At 41.6% G+C, this 21,308-nt stretch overlaps 1 protein-coding gene across 2 annotated transcripts; it reads right to left on the bottom strand.

The window, feature by feature from the left end:
* On the bottom strand, positions 1-16,461 carry LOC104958945 (ATP-binding cassette sub-family A member 1). Of its 2 annotated transcripts, none has more exons than XM_010786780.1 (41): positions 16,183-16,461; positions 15,929-16,068; positions 15,718-15,834; positions 14,415-14,609; positions 12,868-13,076; positions 12,593-12,769; positions 12,278-12,500; positions 11,878-12,099; positions 11,566-11,770; positions 11,334-11,447; positions 10,973-11,144; positions 10,748-10,879; positions 10,519-10,658; positions 10,258-10,395; positions 9,919-10,148; positions 9,732-9,804; positions 9,414-9,616; positions 9,242-9,293; positions 9,009-9,146; positions 8,665-8,813; positions 8,389-8,513; positions 7,816-7,914; positions 7,514-7,703; positions 7,304-7,398; positions 7,182-7,214; positions 6,970-7,075; positions 6,630-6,704; positions 5,984-6,153; positions 5,684-5,861; positions 5,462-5,577; positions 5,208-5,352; positions 4,970-5,093; positions 4,728-4,857; positions 4,410-4,593; positions 4,141-4,247; positions 3,770-3,911; positions 3,447-3,581; positions 3,210-3,313; positions 3,007-3,099; positions 2,650-2,893; positions 1-2,556 (listed from the first exon to the last, which is right to left on the bottom strand). In XM_010786780.1, the coding sequence occupies exons 1-41, from the start codon at positions 16,415-16,417 to the stop codon at positions 2,413-2,415; spliced, it is 6,003 nt and encodes a 2,000-aa protein (XP_010785082.1). In that variant the 5' UTR covers positions 16,418-16,461; the 3' UTR covers positions 1-2,412. The 2 variants fall into 2 exon arrangements, with proteins under 2 accessions (XP_010785082.1, XP_010785083.1); XM_010786781.1 differs by having other exon boundaries at positions 9,042-9,146.
* Between the last annotated feature and the right edge of the window lie 4,847 nt (positions 16,462-21,308).

Below are 21,308 nucleotides of genomic sequence, written 5' to 3'. Positions count from 1 at the left end.
TTTTTTTCAAAATGTATGAATTTTTTATTTCACAATGTAAAGAGTAACTATACACAATGTGTAACAGACTCAAACAGCTGTTTAATACTTAAAAATGTAAACAAATAATAATATTGAGCACGAGAAGAGAAAAATCACCACTGTAGTTTTGTCCTGCTTGTCTCTACTCTGCGTTTCGCTGTTCCACTTATCTTCTCATTAACATATAAGCCTTCGTTCTCGATTTCAAGTTTCAAACTAAATGTTCCTAATGCAGTGGTGTAGCATCGTTGCGTCTGGATTATACCTGTGTTCCAGTTCAGAGATTTGTTTTAAAATGCCTAATTTAACATCTTTAACAAAACAGGCTATGAAGTCTATAAAGTGCTCAAATTTTGATGAGGATTTTGGTACGTTCCAATATTTGTATATGACACAGATGACCCGTAATGACAATCTGTCATTAATGGAAACCCTGGACACGATTTTTTGGACTATAAAGCATTACAAGCACAACTCTAACTCACATGGTCCCTGTTTATGTGTAGCCTGGCTTCTTTAATGTAGCATTGGAAACAACATTTGTTTGAAGTAGCTCAACCTCAAGCCTGAACATTTTAGTTTTTGACAGTACAGTAAGTGTGGCAGCTTATTAATGAGGACAGACAGGAAGTTTAACATTTGGCAACATGACGAATAGATAGAAAAACGGATAGAGTTGTACGATGGAGCACGCATTGGGCATAATATGTGCTGTCTGTATCGAGCTGCTGACAATGGATAGAGAACTTAAATCAAAGCACAACTTAAACTTTACAAAATAGTCGCATCCTCCATGTTATGCTGGTTGATCAAAGATATATATTCAGCTCCATTTGGCACAGATACTGTTTGTTCACTCCACTGGTAACATTTTTTTCTGACTTTACATCACAAAGTTGCTACTGTACATAATATCCACATCGGTGCTGGCTCATGTCTGAAATGTATCACATTTTGATACAGACTTTTCTATTTCTCTTTTACAACATATTTTTGGATTTAGACTCTATATGTGCCAGTAATCTCACAACAATGAAGCACAATTCAGTTGTTACCCGTCCATTTACAAGCTGATCCCACAACATGCTCCGTCACACACACAGAAGTGCTGATAGTCTAGTGTGTGGCCCAGTGGAAAGCATGCAGTATAATATTTCCAAGGAACTTTCCATAACCAGTTCACATTTCCTTTCAACTTTCTCTTGAAGTCACAACTGCAAGTTTGTGATGGTCATCTTGCATCGACACTGTTTAGCATTCAGTTCTTTCGAAGAGAGCAGGGCGAGTAAAAACAAGCCAGTGTAGCAGACTGCAAATCTTGTACAGACATCAAGCAACCACAATATATTTTTGTTTTTGTTTTTGAACAGTTAAGCATCATTCATCATCTTCACAAAAAGCCCCTTTTTTGTGCTTCGATGCCTGTTGGTATCGGTCTTATACATTCCTGGGCAGCCTACATACATTGTTGTTGTTGTTGTTGTTGTTGTTGTTGTTGTTGTTGTTTTAATGGAGTGCTCAGATTTCTCTCTCCACCATGGTACAGTATAGGCACTGTTCTGGACAATGTCAAGGACACAAATTAAAACAAATTAAAAAGACAACTTGGTTATCAATCTTAATTATTATCTAAGAAAGGTTACATTTGTCTATGAGAATTACATTATTTTCAATAACAGAATTAGCAAAAATGTATATGATTGAAAGTAATTGGATTGTGATTTTTTTTTACCATAGTTATCAAGATAAAAACAACTGCACTTGGTAATAAAGAGAGACGAGAGAGCTTTGACCCTGAATATAAAAATAGTCATTCCGTCTTTTTAGCCGTTGGCAGTGAATGATCTGGACATTTTTTTGTTGTTTTTTGTTTAACGCTGTCGTGTATTCACGATAGAGAGCAGCACATACACAGTCCCACGGACTACTGCTAACTACTTTTAAGAACGGAGATAAAAAACCTAGAGATATTTCCTTCCTTCATCCCACATGCCGTGTCCACTGAGGGACCAGCGTGGCTCCAAGCCTTCATTCCTGCGCAGCATTTAAATCCTGCTGTCGCTTCAAGTGTTTCTTTCTTTCTGTCCATCTAGTGAAGGAGAAGCACCGGTCTCCGACCCTCACAGGAATATCTTCTTAAATATATTCATATATATTTCTTGCATTGATTTGCATTGATTCAGTGTCACAATACCTGCAGTCTCTGCCTTTGTTAAGAGGCTGTGCGCCGAAGTGCAGGTCCACTGAGAAATGATAACAATTAAAAAAGACTAAAAAATAGAAATAAAAAATGAACCAAGTTCTCCTCCCCCCTGCAGGTTAGTGGTCAATGTTTGCTGGGAGGGGGGAGGGTGGGGAAAGCGTAGCAACTCTCCCTGATTGTATGTGGAATCAGACGCAGCTCTCCTTGGTCGTGTTGTCCTTTAGGAAAGTGTTCAGCTGTGAAATGTCCACTACCACAGCGTCCCGTTTGTGTAGAAGGCCGTCTTTCAAATGGTCCTCATCACTTTGGTCCTTGGCAAAATTTACAAACACCTGCAGGAAGGAGAGAAGAGGGAGGAGACATTAGACTCAGCCTAAACTAAAGTCCCCATCCAGTTGTAGACAGAGCATTGGGTGAAGTCTTACTTGGTCTAAAGTTGTCTGTGAGACGGAGTAGTCCTCTATGCTCAGGGTGTCCTTGTTCTGAGAGAGCAGGGAGAAGATGCGGGCGAGCGAGGTGAGGGAGGTGGGCAGCTGGTACTGCAGCATGTTTCTGTGTTTCTCCTTCAGATTGCTGCCTGGGAGCTCCCGCTCGATGAACTCCATCACCGGCCGGAGGTCCGGGTCTGGGCCCGCCACCCGCAGGATGATGGTGTAGCCATCCCCAAACCTGATGAGAACACAACAAAACACATTTAATTCAACTGAACTGTTTAGTGCTAATCTTACAAATCTGGTATTATATTCTTAGATATGTGTTAGTCTGGCATCATGTGTTCCTACCTGTTTTTGAGATGCTGCACACTGCCCAGACAGCGGAACCTGCCGTTGACCATGATGGCCATTCTGGTGCAAAGCGCTTCACACTCCTCCATGCTGCAAAGAAACACACCAGGATGAGTTTTGTCATGTTGAGGTAAACTCACAACAACAGTATAAAGTTCACATATTTGAGAATATGTCAAATTCAGATGCTATAATCTAACCTATGAGAGGTCAGGACTACAGATCGTCCCTCCTTGACGATGTTCAGGATGGCGTTCCACAGAGCGCGCCGTGCTTTAGGATCCATGCCTGTCGTTGGTTCATCCTGTGAAAAGAAAGAAACAGATGATCAGATGCTGCTGCTGTTGAACACACACTGGCTTCAGTAACTTTGGATCACACTACTTCACTGCAAATTCATTCAGAAGTATTTTGTTTAAGAATGAACATTTACTCACCAAAAAGACTACAGGCGGTCCTCCTATGAGAGCGATGGCAGTAGACAGTTTCCTCATGTTGCCTCCACTGTAGCTGCCTGCCGACTTGTCCACATATTTGACCAAACCCAGTTTACGGATGCCCCACTCTGCCACCTAGTGGACATAATGAAGATGTCATGAGTGTCCACCATTTTCTTTTTCTTTTGTACATACACAATGATGTATTATACCATTTGATTTGAAATAGATTTGAAAGTGTGATATAATTGATCAACTAATACAATATTTCATAATAAATGGAGCGGGTCCATGTGTGTTAATGACATTAGTTAGTAACTGACCTCGCAGACTTCCTTCTCGGGCACTCCCCTCAGGATGGCGTAAAACTCGAGGTGCTCTCTGCCGGTCAGCAGGTCGTTGATGGCATCAAACTGAGGACAGTAGCCCATGTTCTGATGCACCTCGTCTATCTCTGAAGTCACACTGGAGGGAGATGAGCACATAAAGAAGAGCGTTATTACGTTGCATACAAAGCATAACAAAATGTTGCCTTGTTTGGACGTTTTCCGGAAAATAAAAGAAAGCCATAATATTCCAATTGCAAATCAAAATTAGACAAGAAAAATATGACTGTACTTTTATCCAATCAGGCTTATATACATTATAATGCAAAGGATTGGATGGGCATATTTTGAGGTTAGATGTGTCTCACCTCTTGCCAGCCAGGTAGGCCTCTCCCCCGGTGACTGTGGAGTCTCCTGTCAGCATTTTAAAGATGCTGGTTTTCCCTGCCCCATTCACTCCTAGCAATCCAAAACACTGCAGGAAAAAAGGGAAAACTAATGTTTATTATCACAGGAATATAGAGATTTGGGAACCATATTTACCACATAAACATTTGAACAAAACGTAAGGTTTTCCTGGTGGCCCTGTGTTAACATCAAGTGTGTATCAGGTGCATGCTGTCTGCCTGTGTCATACCTCTCCGGGGGGGATGCCAACACACAGCCGATCCACTGCCGGCTTCTGTTTCCTCTTGTAGATCTTGGTGAGCTCTTTGATCTCCAGGATGTCTGAATGTCCTCCTCCGTTCAGGATCCTCTGCCGCTCTCTGGCCACGTCCTCGTCTTCCTCTCCAATAGGCTTCAGATGACTGGTGGAAGACCTGCAGCACAGGCGGCAGGAAGACAAGAGGTCACAATCAGGACAGAGATATTTTAAATCCAAGTTGTTATAGAGAAACAAAAAGTGTTGTATGGACAATTTGTGAGGGTCACACGTGTTAAAGTCTTCACCCACCTGGCCTTGAAGAAGAAGTGGTACTGAATGAGGACGGTGATGGTGAAGAAGATCACTCCCTGTATAGCCATTGCAAACAAGTTCTTGCCCACCATGTCCCAGGCCAGAGGGGAGCGGAACCGGTTTTCACCTACAGAGACACAACCACAATCCATTAAAACATGTTTAAACAATGTGTATACTTATTTCCCTTGTCAGGATTAAAAAAAGGATTTAATAAAAAAAAAGTTGGCAGTAATTACCAAATCTCTCCAAAGCGTCGGCCATTGCCTGATTCTTCACCATGTCGATCAGTCCTCTGCCCAGACAGAAGTGAGGGAAGATGAGGAACACGTTCTTCAGGATGTCGTTGATGCCACCGATTTCCTTCGATAGGAAGTGAATATTAGAAGTTAGCATTGATTTTGATAGTCATTCAAAAGCCTCTTTTTTTCTACACAATCGTTCACTTCTTTAACTCTCTGAATCAAAATGGCTTACATTGCTTCCAAACAGCTCCAGTACAAATGTTGAGACGCTGCCATTGATTCCTATCAGTATGTTCACGCTGGTCAGAACCACGTAGGCCGTGCTGGGGATCTTAAAGAAGAACGAGGCCGGGTACATCAGAGGGGTGATCGACCATCTGGAAAAGAGATACACAGATCAGGTTAGAGGGGAGAAAAGGATACACACATTGAGAAAATAAGGAAAGGAGAAGCTAAAAGATGTATTTATTTTTAGAGTCAATGTACCCGTAGAGCAGCAGCAGCAGCGCCAGCACGGGCAGATTGGTGGAGGAGACGTAGGAGTCTTGTTGGAAACACATGAAGATAATGATGACCAGTGTGGCTGGGACGACGTAGTTACACTGCAAAAGAGAGAGAAACATATGCTTTAGTAAGTTCTATCACTCTTTCCTCATTGTATTTCATCTAGATTGAGCTAATGAATCCAAGGGGTTTGAGATGTCTTACCATATCCCAGACAAAGTTGGCCAGCCAGTAAAGTAGAGGCTGCACTCCGCTGATGAACTGCATGTGCTTGGCTTTGTTTACTCTCTCTTGGATGAGAAAGACCACAAAACTGGCAGGGACAAAGGACATGGCGAAGATCACGCAGATGGAAACAAGCACGTCCACTGATGTCGTCATCCTGAGGGAGGGAGGACACAGAGACAGAAGACGTGGGAATTACAAGTGATGTCTTAGAAAGGGTCAAAGAGATGTTGATTCCCAAATGTACTCTAGTATAAACAGTTAAACAGTCATACTCACAATGCAACCTGGGACAGCTGCTCCTTGGTGAGGTTGAGCGGGTGATTGGAGGCAGTGATGCCAAACTTAGTGGGGTCTTTGCCGGATGGCAGATTGGCCCGCAGGATGCCATTGTTCATCACATTGAGGAAAGAACCGATGCTGTGCCAACCCTTGTTGTTGAACCAGATCTGGACATAGAGAGGGATGTTAGTGTCTGTTAGCTCAGAGTCAATAGAGAGCAGTCTGTGAGTACATTTGAAACTTGGTGATCAGATGAGTGCCACAAATCTGCATTGGAGTAAAAATGACGGTATGTCTTGGTGACCTCAAATCTGTTTCCTTATATAGCCATCGGTTTTTTCTGTCCAAAATACTTGATCAATGAAGAAATTTACATTATGAATAATTCATACATGGGGAAAAAAGAACAAGAAATGTATTGAATGTGTGGAGGTGAGGCTTTAGGTCTTTTATTCTGCCACAAAGCAGGAACCAATTATAGAGTAATCAATTCACACAAAATGAATAGAGTGAAAGAAGCCCATTGTGTCTACTTTGGATAATGTGGTGAGGGAGGCTTGAAGGTAACCGGCAGGGCCACGTGTTGTTGTATAACCACTGTGTGTGTGTGTGTGTGTGTGTGTGTGTGTGTGTGTTTGCTAACCTTGACGTTGTTCTTGGTGTCCAACCCTTGCATAAAATTGGAGAGACTGTGAAAGAAACGATCCGCTGCAGTTCCCTGGAGGGTGGGAGAGGGAGGAAGTCTTCTTTAGCACATGGGTAAATAGACAATGTTTAAACCTACTAAATATATAATAGACTATACCATCTAGCTACACTACAGCCATTATTATAAAAACATACAAATTAAATGAGTCAATCTCTTCAGCAGTTAGCCTTAACTTGACTAACTAAAACAAGCTCAGTACAGTTGCCCTCACTAGTGTCTACTTTGGCATGAGCTTAGTGCAGTTTATAAATAATCACAGAATCAAATCTCTTACTCTCTCCAGGCGGAAACGTCTCTTCAGCTGAGCGATTGCTTCATCAACCTGATCTGCATGAGATGAAAGCTGAGAACCCCTGGCGCCCAGCGAGAACCCACCGTATCTGTGAAGAGCACACATAATGTTAATATCAGCGAAGAGCAGAGAGGCATTCAGTTTGATATTATCGACAAATTAGCTCAAAATGGGTCATGTCTATGATCATTTACCTGAACTCGTTGACCCAAATCTTGTTCCTTAGGCTGAAAAAGAAACAAAAGAAAAGATTAAGTTCAATGAAACATAATACAACAGGACAAGAACCAATTAAGACATGTAAGATGAATGTTACCTCTTGCCAATGATCTGAGCGTAGGTTTTAACCAGATAGTCTGAGATGTTCCTGCCAGTCAAGTTCTGAAGAGTGTCCGTCTCACTGATCTTCATCTGGATACACAAACAGACAAAATATGTATGAACATTTGTGTAACTGGTCTTAATTAGTAATTTTACATTGGTTTACACTTCAGTTTGGATTTTCTAATGATGTGAGGTCACCAACCTCTGGTGGTGGAAGCCCCCCGGCCCCAGCGGGACACTCTGGGAGCATCCTCTTGCGTCCTTCACAACTGCACTCACACATGGGGGAGGGATTCTCCATAGACCAGTTGCCATTGTCGAACATTTCCTTCACACTTTGAGAGACCAGAGGGGCCGACCACTCGTCCCCAACTTCAGTGCAGTGACTGTCCCTGGAGCAAAGAGAGACAATTCTTAATAAAGGCTACCATAGTTGTGTTTGTTCTGTAGATGTATGGTTTGTTATTTTCTTTAATGAGTGATTAGATTCTTCTAAAAACTCACGGTGAGGGTTGTCCATCCATGCAACGTGTCCCAAATCCTGGCTGTTCTGTGAGAGCGCTGTGTAGTTTGTTGATGTGAGGATCGTCAGGTATGTCATTACTGCAAAAACACACAACACATTGCCTTTAACATCACAAAGCATTTATTAACTACCTTGAAATGGAAATACATTGAACAATTATGTTGAACAAGATTGCAGTCAATAATAGATTGACATTTAAAATAGCTTTATCATCAATTAATCACACCACCACTCTTAAAACTTGTTTCTAAAGTACTTTCTAGAGTACTAAAAGAAATACTGAACGCAGTGCAGTTTTCAGCACTTATTCGTTGCCTAGCTTGTGGATTTAAAATACATAAGTTATCTAACATGCAACCCGTTGTGAACCGAGGTAACCTCTTACATATTTAACGAGTGGTGCACTTTGTAGATGGAAATACCACAGACATTTTTTATAGAAAATGTGCTTTGAAAGAGAATGATTCGTTTGAGGTGAATTTAAGATTAAAAAGTGATTTTAAAGGATGAATGTAGAACATTTTCTTCAGACATAAAGAATGTTATCCCACCTGATGAAGGTAAACTGTTCTCCATACATGCTGGAATCCAGAGACAGACTTGGGTACTTTCCAAACGGAGGGACAATCAGACTGAATATCAGGGCGATACACACAAACACGGCCGGGAGAACAATCTGAAAAATAACATCATGACAATTTATCACAACTTGCACACATGAATACTAACTAACTTCAGAACTATTGCCTAATTTGAACAGGGTGTATATTTTCTGCAGGAGAACTATTTTTGAAAACAGTAAACTATTTTAAAAAGCATTAGCGTACCTGAGCAAAGAAGCCTTTCCTGGAGCGCCGAGCGTAGAGGAATCGTTTCCAGAGGAGAGCAACAAACTGCTGTCTCTTCAGACTCCAGCCTTTAACCTGGTATGAGCCTTTTCCATCTGACCCACTGAGCCAGTCAGTCTCACGGGATTCTGGACAGAGAAGACACGATACCTATAACCAACTTGTCTTGTGACCTGATTTTGTAATATTTCAAATAAGTCAGTAACCACAGAATATTTAAGATTGCAATTTTACTGGCACAAAGCAATTGATCTGAATGTTTTGCAACACAAATTCAAAAACGTGTACATTTTTTTTTCTGTTAACAATAAGATTGTTGCTACCATTGAATTGAACCCTGGGTAGTGAAGGCCTACCTTCAGAGTCATTGAAATCAAAGTCGTCTTCAGTGAAGGGCTTCAGGCAGCTCTGGTGGTCTCCGAATGCATGATGGCGTCGAGTCCTGGTTGGAACGACTCCATCTGAAATCACATGAGGGTCAACATGTTAATATAACAATATGGAGATATTAGGAGTGTGCATGCTGTAAATCTTGCAAATGCAACACAAATCTTACCTGAAAGCTCAACAGCATCCACTCCACTGTCCTCAGCAACTTTCAAGAAAATCTGCATAGTGGAAATACACACAATTAGAACATCAGAAGAACAGAGAAATTCCATCCAGACAAAGTATACAACTGCTCTAAGTTTAATTCAGCAAACTGAGAGCTCTTCACTGCTTCTCACCTCTTCCAGGGTGGTATCAGATATTCCATAGCTGGATATTCCCAGGTCGGTGAGTCTATCATCCAGCTCGTGGAAAAGCTCGACAAAGGCTCCGTCTTTAGCAGATTCGTAGGGCAAGACGTAGGTGATTTCGTGGCCAAGGTCCTCAACCAGGCGAGCCTCTTTGACATGTTTGAATATCAGGTTGGAGATAAGCGACACATCTGTAGGGAAGAAATCAGCAGAAAAGAGTGAGATGTTTGTGAGGGGAAATTATAAAAATGAACATACTATATGCCTTATTTTGCAGAAATAAACCGCCATTTTGTCAGTTCTTACCAATAGTGGTGGTTTCACTCTCCGGTTCACTGCCCAGACCAGCATCTGAACTGCTTTCTGATACGCTGTCCTCCTTAACCAAAGACAAAAAGGTCTAAGTAAATTGTACTTAAACAATGGAAATGAGACAGCTTCTTGTGTATCTTTAAAAAAAAAAACACAGGTTCTCCCAAGCAATCTTTCTTACCTTCTCGGCCTTCTTGATGTAGGACACGGTGCTGGCAGAGTTCCTGCAGGACTGAAGCGTCAGGTCGTAGTCTCTCTTGACCAGGGTCAGGTAGTAGCCCGTGCCCAGCTGGGTCTTCAGGAAGAGGGAGGAGCCTACGCAGCACAGCTTGCCGTGGGAGATGATGGCGATGCGGTCACCCAGGATGTCAGCTTCGTCCATGTGATGGGTGGAGAGGATGATGGTGCGGCCTGAGGGAGGAACACAGTGGAAAATGTAGTTTGCAAAACAGTAGTCCTTTTAGAAGTTGTTGGAAAGAATGACTGTTACTGAGTAAGCAGCAAATTCAGATGAGTTTACCTTGTCTGTATTTGAGCAGCAGGTCCCAGATACCCCTGCGTGCATAGGGATCGACTCCAGCAGTAGGTTCATCTAGGATCACCACTTTTGAACCCCCAACAAAAGCCAGGGCCACTGAAAGCTTCCTCTGCATCCCTCCTGCAAAAACAACACGATGAAAAAGTCAGAATGACATCTTTAAAAAGGACTATTTAATGTAAAACCTGTCTTATATGACTTGTGAGATGACTAAAAGAAAAATAAATTAGTGATGAAACTGACCAGACAGGGTGTGGGTGCGAGCGTTTCGTTTGTGAGGCAGTCCGACATCGTTCACAATCTGTTCCACCTCTGCTTTCACCTTTTCCTCCGACAGCCCCTTCAGACGGGCGTAGAACCAGATGTGTTCCTCGACTGTCAGCCTGAATAACAAAACAGCAAGAAATCGCACAATTAGCACAAAAAAAGCAACTTTACTATGCAAAGACTTCTTGATGCTGTGTATACGTACATGCTGAAAAGTACGTTGTGCTGCGGACAGACGCCCAGATTCTGCCTGATGGTGCTGAGTTCGCTGCGGATGTCCTTCCCGTGGATATAGGCGGTGCCAGATGTGGGTGGAAACAACCCTGTGAGGATTGACCTATCGGAAAACAGGTAGGAACATAACAGTCAATTACAATCATTTGCTTAGAGTAATATAATCGTACAGCGGATAATCTGTGTATTATCTTACATAATGGTGGTCTTGCCAGCTCCATTGTGTCCGAGGAAGGAGGTAATCTGTCCCTTATAGAACCTCAGGGACAGCCCGTCTACAGCCAGTTTGTTTCCATGGCTGTACACCTTCACCAGATTCTCGATGTAAACACCTGGCTCGATGTGGCTTGGTTCCTCCTCAATACAAACTGGATAAAAATAAAGAAAAGGACAACGGTATATTAGCCATGAGGTGAGCTTATGTTTGAAAATACACATTAAAGAAGGGATCATGTATCTGTTCTTTAAAGTTAAGGCAATATTTCACCAGTGGTTTTATATCTGGAAATTAATCCTTAAACAGAAATGCAATTAATTGTAAGGATAATGATTTGTACCTTCAGCGTTGCCCTTCTTTGACAGAGGGGTGGAGATGTTGGGGTTTTCTTTCTCTCCACACCAGTACGACTTAGTGAAAGGGAAATACCACGGCCTGGGGATCCCATACTGACCTGGAAGAGAATGAAATGGTTAGTTATTTAGTGCAGTCCACCGAAAGAACCCTAATTATTTAACTGTGCATTGTTGATTTAACAAATACCAAAGTTGTAAACCATATCCATGACTCACCAGGGAACACAGCTTCAAAGTACCAGGTCATTATTCCGTAGAGCACAGCGTCAAACAGCATGAGGGAGATGGAGGTGGTCAGGTTGTAGCTGTCGTCCTCCAGGGGGCTGGCCAGCAGGTTGGACCACTGGATGCCCACCCCTTGCTCCTCAAACAGGGCGAAGTACTCACAGCCAAAACCGAACGCCACAGGAGAGAGCAGACTCTGTGAGAACAACAGAGGAGCCAGAGTTTAGATGAGAGGAAAATGCAACACTCAACACAAAATACTTCCTGTAATAAAGTACATATTTATAATATTCTTCCACACACCACAATGAGTTTAGCTCCAAAGCCCACATAGTCCTGCCAGGCGACACACAGCACGTAGGGCAGGTAGAGGGTGAAGTAGATGATGCCACCGCAGGCGGCTGCCAGGTTGGCGCGAGAGAAGAGAGTGCTGATGAGGAAACACTGCATGATGGTAACAATGCCGAAGGATGCCAGGAAAATAAACACTACGCCTGGGTCACTGTAAGGCAGCAGGTTGCCCATCTGAAAGAAATGGAAAAATACAGGTTTATAAAGTTTCCACCTTACAGCAGCTTGTTTTCAACATGTTCAGATATTGGAAATAGGGATCAAGGGAAACAGAGTGAATATCATCTAAATGTTAAACATCAGCCATGATCAGTGCTGACATGTATCTGTGACTGTCTGGGATAAGACTTACCTTCAATAACACCACCAACAAGCCGGCGCTGATCAGAAGTGGGATCAAACTGCTGATGAACCAGCTCAGCCACAGGGTTCCGTTATTCAGTCCCATGATCCTCATGGTCTCTTTGAGGCGGGCCTCCTTCTCGTATACGACGCCCTTGATGATGATGGCCACAGAGTACATCCACGCCAGGGTCATGAAGAGAGGCATGGACCGACTCATCACCCTCAGGAACCTGAAAAAGAGGGACAATTGGTCACACATGTTTTTGATACTTATACAGTGAAAATTGCAATGAGTGTCTTGCTTTGCACTGTGGTCCCTTACATGTCATCAACAAAGCAGGGGTAGGGCATCTGCTGGATGTAGATTCCTGTCTTCTCTTTTGTGCCAGTGATGGCTCGGATGATTCCCTGCTCGATGACGTCCTGCAGGTAAGAAAATCCGCCCCAGATGTAACGAAGGTCCTCGAAGGGGTCTGCCCTGGGACCGGGGTCCCAATAACTGCAAATCAAGATTACAGTCAGTCACTTCCTAAAAACAAGTGGAGAAGAATTTGCAATGGCTCTGCAATAGAATAACATTCAGAAGCCGCTTCTTACTTATCCTTGATCTTGTTGGTCCTCTCCACATTATCGATGTCCATGCGGATCTTGTAGTTGACGTTGGGAGGCAGTTCAGTGCTGTTGCTAAGGGCGATATCAGGAAACACGATTCCAGCCCAGAACTTCTGGTTATGCAGAAGACCCATGGACTTGTTGACCAGTCGCTCCTCATTGGCTACTGGCTCCAACTTGTCCAGGTTCACACACTGAAAGGAACAGAGAGGGCACATTTTACTCTGAGAAGCATTTCCAGAAGCTGTATGAAGACTTTAAATGGAGTTTGGAGGGATGGACAAACAAAACAAAACATGTAACAACATTGTTTTTCAGAGGGACAGAAAAAGAACAATCTCAAGCTTTATCTAATCAAAAGCTGAATGTCAGTGATATAGGTCGTATATACTATCTTATTTTTAATTGAAATTCCTGTTCACACATTCCCATGCTTTCCTCAGAGTTTGTTCAGAGGCTGAAAAAGACTATGAACTCAATGCCCTATTACACACACTCATGTGCCTGAACGCTGAGTAACCACCCCAGAGTTGTTGAGCTGATTTTATGAGACCTCCTGCAGATAAACCTCTCGCATGCTTACATAAGCTGACTTACACTTCCTCGCAACATACTGTGAGAGGCCAACGAGTTCAGAAGGCATGATGGAAATACAGCACAGGCACTCCTAATGCTGAAGGCATGACAGCCTTTTATGATCGTGTTTGGCCTTGGCATAGTTTTGGTTGTGAGGAATTTCAGTTTACACACACGATATGACCTCCTTAAAGGGTGAGACACTCAGTAGGTCAGTTGAGTTGTTTGTAGATATTTTTACAGTCTAAGAAATGTCATTATTATTCAATTCTGTGTTCTAAGTGGTTGCCATTAAGTTATGGTTTAACATTTGCTCATTTGATATTATTATTAATGTATATAATCTAATTTTATAAAATGTATTCAATATACATTTAAGAATGGTCAAATTCCCTGACACAGATAAGCAAGACAACTCAACAGAGCACTGATATTGATTAACATTTGGCAGGAGTTGAAGGTAGTTGTTTATCGCTAAGGCTCGGCTCTGACAGACTCAGCAGAGCAATGATTACAGGAAGTGGAAGTGGAAAGAACATTTGATTTCAAGGCTTTTAATATTCCTGCCTGGAGCTTAATGCCTTTTAAAGTGCATTTCAAAAAATTGAAGATACTGGAAAAGATTCTTTAGTGTGACGACCTATTTGGACAAATAGCATATAAACAATTTTTCCTCTTTAGGTTTTCTTTGCAGCTTGACCTAAATGGAAGAAACTCGATAACAGCTGTTTACAGACAAACCTTGAAACACGTACAATTATGGATTTATTGGCCATGCCCCTAAACCCCCTTAAGGATTAAGCTATGTCGGAATATTATTTCGCACGTCTGCATTTAAAATGTTATGCATACTCTTCTTTGTATTCTTGCCCTTAAAGCCAAAACTCATACGGAACTTTATGCACTGAATATATTTCCTGGAAAAAAAGATATGGTGTGATGCATCCTGAACTAACCTCCATGAAGCGTGAGATGGTCAGAATGGCCTGGTCGGTTTCGTTGAAGACGTTTCTCCAAGTGTAGGTGGATCCTGCAGGTCTTTTGTCTTCTGAGACTTTCGACAGGAAGGCGGACAAATCTGACACACGCCACTCAGTCCCACTGAGCTGGTTGTTAAGGAATGAGGCACTGGCGCTATTCTGGAGCAGCGTCTGCAAAAAGGAAGGTTATTATGGTTTATTATAGAGAGTTTAATGTCAAGAGACAGAGTTATAAGTATATATTACAAATGTTAAAGCAGATACAGATAAACATTTACAGATGGCTCAAAGTCTTCCTGTCTGTTTGTGTGGCTTGTGACCTATTTCACTGTCTTAAATCTCCTGAAACCCTGTTCAAGGCTTTCTCATGTTTATTATGTCTATCTTCACACCCGTTTTCCTTTTCCCACGAGATTTAAAATGATGTCATGACACAAACAGGCTGAGAATCACCAGAGAGAGCCATCTTATCAGATCCAATACAAAACTGTAACAAGCCCTATTTCCAAACTTTTCTATTTCCATGTTTTCAAAATAAATGAAATGGTTAAACTGAGGACTCTTTTTACACGGTAAATGGTCTCCGGAACATTCTTCATTGTAAAGTTATTTCACAGTATCACCTTTGGCCACTAGGTGGAAGTGGTGCTTATATAATTACGTTGGCAAAAAAACAAAACACATTTGATGCCAGCAGGAGGGCCATGCATGAACTATAAACCATTACAAAAATACTTAAATCTCAACAATATGACATTCAATGGCTCCTTCTGTTAGAGTGACTGTTATTTTATTCCCATTAATCTATTCTCTGTGCAAGAAATCTAACCCTTTGTACAATATTTCCCTTGTGATTTGATCAGAGAATCAACAAATGGTTTAAATGAGGGCAAGAATTGTTCTGCTTTATGGCTTCACACTGCTGCCAGGATCGTATTTTAATACCACGCTGTCAATGCCTCGATGCTTTGTTGATCTTGCATGTACCCAAAAGACACCAGCGAGCATGAACAGTTCACTTTTCTTGGCCTTTGTCCTACTCTCCCAGTTCCTCCTTATGAACCCACATAAGGAGTCGTATGATTTTGTGACATTAAGGGTTAGATATTCTGTTAGTTTGGGTGCTGACATGTACAGAAACCTCAGAAGCTGCTAGCCCCTTTCTTTCCTTATTTGGGTCACAAAGACGCACAGTTTACCGTCTTTTAACCCGCTCATGTAAACAGGAAGACGCAGCTTTGATGTGAGTACGTGTGTGATGGCGGGGCATCTCACTTACCCTGACCATATCAATTTCCTCTCCATTTTCCATGAAATTCCACACTTTGGGCCTCATCTCCTCCCACATCCCTCCGAGGTCCCTCAGCAGGCCGAGTTCCTGGAAGGTCTTATTAACCTGGAACACACAGAGATACGTTCAGTCTCGTTCAATGAGGCTTAATTCATTATTCTGATGGGGGCTTTTCAAAGATGAGAGGGGCCTTTTGTACCTCGTGGATGATTCTCTGTGTGGCTGGAGTATCTGGGGTGTACAGGATCTTCCCCATGAGCAGAGGCTTCAGAGCTCTCCAGATCATCCTTGAAATGGGGCTGGACTCCAGGCTACGCATCATGTTGTTACAATAGGGAGCTGGAAAATAAAAACAGAGACAGTTTGAGTCTTGGTTTATCTCGTACGGTAAATTATTGGCAAGGAACCATATAAAAAAGCATGACATTTGCGTTTCAGGTGGTTCAGATTTACTTGAAGTGTTGTCGTAAGATGAGGGGTGGTCACTGTCACTGTCGTTGCCATGGTTTCCGAACAGGGCCTTGTAGTTGTTGTCTTCATACCAGTTGAGAGACTTGATTTTGAGGCCGCCTCCCTCGGGGTGTCCGCAGACGATACGTGACACGGCCTGGTACATCTGGTTTGGAGATCCTGTGGCGTTCACAGTTAGATACAAGATCTCCTTACGCATTTCCTTCCAACTCTTCATACTGGCAAGCTGGATGGAGAGACACAAACAGAAATATAAGCATGACGATAAACATATCAATTCCAAACGTTGACAGGCTAGGCTAGGGGATACAAATACAAAGAGAGACATCTACCAGACACGTAAAGCTCAACTCAGATGAGAAAAAAATTGAATTTAAACATCATACAATCTGACATTCTAATGGATGTGTGACAGAAAATGGCTTTTACTGTGATTTTAAGTACATACGATACGGTTCGATAATACTTTAATGGTCAGATTTAGTCTGAAATTCGACTTGCATCCCAGCAGCTCGATTTGCAAAATCAACATGGACAAATATCAAGACAGAATACATGAATAATGCTAGACTGAAGGGCTCCTTTTCTTTCTCCAAAAAGAACGCTGTGAAATATATATATATATATATATATATATATATATATGCCGTTAAAAACTGTGCAATATATACCTGACTGCCAAATCCTCAGAACTGTGTATGTGTATTTTGTAAAATGTGTAACTTTCTTCATTATAATTTTTTGTATCTTTAATATTTTGTATGCATGCAAGCTCTTTTCTGCATTAACAATGTACATTTCCCCTCTGAGGGACTAATAAAGGTATTCTGATTCTGAAATATAGAGATCCATGTCTTTGAAAAGATCACATGACATCAGCTTCAATCTGAACAAGGGCTCACTTCAATGTTCTTTTATTTGTTGAATCTACTGCATGCCACATGCGACTGATGCGTCATCTGTGTTTAAACCTGCTGTGCTCATGTTTCTCCTTCAGGGTGTCTCACATGTCTCATTTACTGTAGCTAAGGAAAGTGAAATGGATATGTCTACATGTACATTTGAAAAGCTATCCCCTTTCGCAACAGACAGGATATATGAACCAGTTGTTTTTGATGCTGCAGGTTTGAAGTTAGTAATGCTTATCAACTGCACTCTGAGTGGTATTCTAGACATGTGAGTGCTGCACAGTAGTGGGGTGGAGACACTTAGCACTTAGCCGTCTGCCTGACTAAGATACATTTAACTGCTGTGCCCAGTCTTATCTCTCTTTCCCTCCCCCTGTGTGTGTGTGTGTGTGTGTGTGTGTGTGTGTGTGTGTGTGTGTGTGTGTGTGTGTGTGTGTGTGTGTGTGTGTGTGTGTGTGTGTGTGTGTGTGTGTGTGTGTGTCTCTTTACAGGAAAGGTCAGACAGCTTATATCATGTAATTGAGCGTGTTAATTAAATGATATCAGACAGTTTTTTTAATAAAAACAACTAAGATGAAGGTTCACTGAGTTTATTTCGGAGGTTCTCTCCTGTATTCACTAGCGTTAATAGGTTTACATTCTAAATGCGGAAGGCTTAGGGGCAGCACAGTATTGTTGCCTCATTATCACATTATAAAATACTTGCTTCTCAGCTACTTTTAACAGTCCTATTATAGTCGGTCATTTTAGAAATAAAGGTCCACAGAAAGTCCACAGAGAAACTGTTCTTGATCGACTATCGACATCAGCTTAAAGTCAGTGAGACTTCAGGCTGAAATGGTGTTTCAGCCTGAAGTCTCACTGACTTTAAGTGTGGTTCACACAGGGGTTACTGCAGGTCATCAGACAAGTCACCACAAGTTCCCTGTTCATGTCTGCAAACTGGTCAAATCCTGATTCAATTATGTCACTTCCTCGTGATCGGCAAGCACTGAAAGGAGGGGTTTTGTGTTTTCCGTGTGAGCAAAACAAAGAAAGGGCAGACGAAGAGGGGAGCTTTTGTTTCCTAAGTGTGAACCACAGGAGGCGACTTGGACTTCAAATAAGCTTGAGCTCTGAGAGTGTGAGGGATGGAGGCTTAAGAAATCACACCTTTTCCTCAGGTGATTATGTGAGGAGGTCCGAGATAAGTGAAAGAAACTCAGAGACAACAAAGAAATTAAGAAGGAAAGATAGAAAGAGAGAAGGAAAATAAGAAAGAAAGAAAGAAAATGGATTGTTGCAGTAGAGCACGAGGTGGAAATGAGTGCAGAAGGCGAGAGAACAAAGAGAGGTTACTATCGGTCGTTTTCCTAACAAGCAAACCTCCGCAGGCTCCCGAGGCAGGGTGCTATTATACTGACGATTCTTACTGAGGACACACTCATATGCAAACACACACACAAACACATTAACAGACGGCACGTCACAAATAGCTGTTTGAATACAAATATTATTATTCACCTTCCTATTATACACACATGCATTTCCAAACATTTGGACTACCTATGTTGCAAATGTATTATCTTTTTAATTTACACACGGCATCTATTGCACGTCTGTCCGTCCTGGGAGAGGGATCCCTCCTCTGTTGCTCTCCCTGAGGTTTCTCCCATTTTTCCCTTTAAACTGTGGGTTTTCTCCGGAAGGTTTTCCTTGTACGATGTGAGGGTCTAAGGACAGAGGGTGTCGTATTGTCATACTGATATTCTGTACAAACTGTGAAGTCCACTGAGACAAATGTAACATTTGTGATATCGGGCTATTTAAATAAACATTGATTGATTGATTGATTGAAATAACAATGTTTTCCTTGTCAACTGTGACCAGTCTACTGCAGGTAATTCTTAATCTGCCCGTAGACGAGATATTCAACACTCTTTTCCGACAAAGCTGCCGTCTGGCAGGCGTTACCGCAGCATCCGGACAGTTTCATCCCACAGGCCATAAGACTAAACACCAGAACTGTTGTAACAACATCCATAATATTCNTCTGCTACTTAGTAATTATTTATCTAATATATCATTCCAATAGCTTGCATATAGACTCTTATTTAAATACTTCAATTTTTTAAAACTATTTTTGTATTTACTTTTTTATATTTACTTGCACTATATCTTTTTGTTTTTCTGTATTATTGTGTTGCACTGTTGGAGAAGCCTGTGACCTAAGATTTTCATCGACATAACTACTCTGTAGCTATGTTCATATGACAAATTAAGAACCTTGAGACAGAGAGAACTGTTGGGTCTCAGGTCGCTGACACACAAACACACAACACACACACAACAAAAAAAACCTGCTGAGATCGTTCTGCATGTGGTTGTGTTGCAGCTGAGCCCGCAGCCATAACAAACCATCAACTTCCTGCTCAGTCACATGCAAATAACTGGGTCCAATAAGGTGTGTGTTTAAGTGTTGTGTCTTCATCTTTTCGTAGCCACAGGCTACAGTAGCTGCAACACACACATTATCCTCTGAAGTATGTTTTCGTTTAACGACAGTGTGCAAGGTTTTGTGTGACGTCATTTAAAGATGATGCCAATATGAACTTGTGTGACAATAGGAAAAACACACAAACAAGGACTCACACACCCACACAGACAGGCAGCAGAACAGGATCGTCTCAGAGTTACCTCGTCGCAGCTGAGTCTGTGTGAGGTTACTAAAGTTCAGATTTTCACCCCAGCACACAGCTATTTAAATCAGAGCAGCTCAGAGGCCAATGCTTAATGATTTGTTTCCAAGCAAAGATTTAACACCTTAACCAGGGTGACCTGAATATTATAAGACTCATGGTATCAGATGGTAGAGTAGGATTAGTTTGTCTGTAGGTTACTGGAGTCCAATCCTGCTAATCTAATTAATAATTCAGAAAATTACCTCGCACCGATAAAAAAATCGTAATATTTAATTGGAAATGTTCGGGGTCTGATGAAGTTAAACTGACATATTTGTATTTAAACCATATGAACTTTATATATGCAAGAAGTTCAGTTGAAGATAGATTGAAGTAGATTTTTCTGTGATGACGGTGGTAATGTCTTGAAACAGAGAGGTTACTGGAGTTTATCCTCACACTCTCTACCTCTTTGCTAAGCAACCGCTTAAGCTACTTAGAGAAAACAACACAAAGAAGATAAATACCACTAATGTTTCTGAGAAGCATGTCGGTTTGAATTAGAATAAATGGTTCAAAAGAATATGCATTTGTGAGGCTTATGAGGGGAGACATTTAATAAATGTTTTCCCTTCATTACCACAAATCATAATAAAGGGTTTTGTATACATCTGAGTAAAGTCTGAGTATGAGTGAGTGCAGATTATTAGGAATTAAAATCACCACACTGCCAGCTCTCTGAGCTAAAAAAATACTTCTGAGAAAAGGTCAAGGAGAATGACGCAACACATTACCCTTTAAAAAATCAATCAAGAGCATTGACGACTGTAAATTAAGAAAAAGAATGAAATCTGCCACTTGAGCTAACCTATCCTTGACATTCACACTGTAAAAACATGATTACAATTACCAAAACAGGTCTGTCATAGTGCATGCAAAGTTGCATTTTTAACACATTCTCTCCAATATCAGAATTTTCTTTTAAGTCTCTTAACACGATTCACTATGTGAAAATGAGCTTTATTTTTATTTTTTTATCTCTAACTAGGGTTGAGACCATAGACTGGTTGAGACACGGCTTCACGATGATCACTGCTAAGGACGGTTACAAGAGTGTTTTTCTCCATTCAGCTTACCTCATCCGTCAGCCTGCTAAGAAAACCACCATAATCTGTTGTTCACATATCACACCTAAAGTACCAACAGTCTTAAAATAAGCAGTGTATTTTGGCTAACACTCTTAAATGTGTGTCCTTCTTAAAATGTTATGTACGTATATAAAAACAAACCATTTTAAGGGATAAAAAGATTGATGAATATTGCATGTTAGTGGTTGAGAACAGAAGAAAAGACTGCAGGCTCATTGATGTAATTACAGCCGCATAGACAGGAAGCGTGCGCACACACACACACACACACACACACACACACACACACACACACACACACACACACACACACACACACACACACACACACACACACACACACACACACCTGGATCTTTACGTTTTGCGTACTCAGCAGCCTGAGAGCAGGG

This window comes from Notothenia coriiceps, unplaced genomic scaffold, assembly GCF_000735185.1.
Source record: "Notothenia coriiceps isolate Sejong01 unplaced genomic scaffold, NC01 NC01_scaffold00029547, whole genome shotgun sequence".
Taxonomy (NCBI): domain Eukaryota; kingdom Metazoa; phylum Chordata; class Actinopteri; order Perciformes; family Nototheniidae; genus Notothenia; species Notothenia coriiceps.
The sequence above is the reverse complement of the archived record's forward strand: the minus strand, read 5'-3'. Positions and strand labels throughout refer to the sequence as shown.

What these genes read in the sequence shown, in the direction of transcription:
- LOC104958945 (XM_010786780.1), bottom strand. Translation starts at nt 16,417, where the DNA reads ATGAAGAGTTGGAAGGAAATGCGTAAGGAGATCTTGTATCTAACTGTG. An exon ending in AAAGAAGGGCAACGCTGAAG is followed by an intron (nt 11,145 to 11,333) that starts GTACAAATCATT and finishes ATTTTTATCCAG; the next exon opens with TTTGTATTGAGGAGGAACCA. An exon ending in ATGGATGGACAACCCTCACC is followed by an intron (nt 7,704 to 7,815) that starts GTGAGTTTTTAG and finishes TCTTTGCTCCAG; the next exon opens with GGACAGTCACTGCACTGAAG.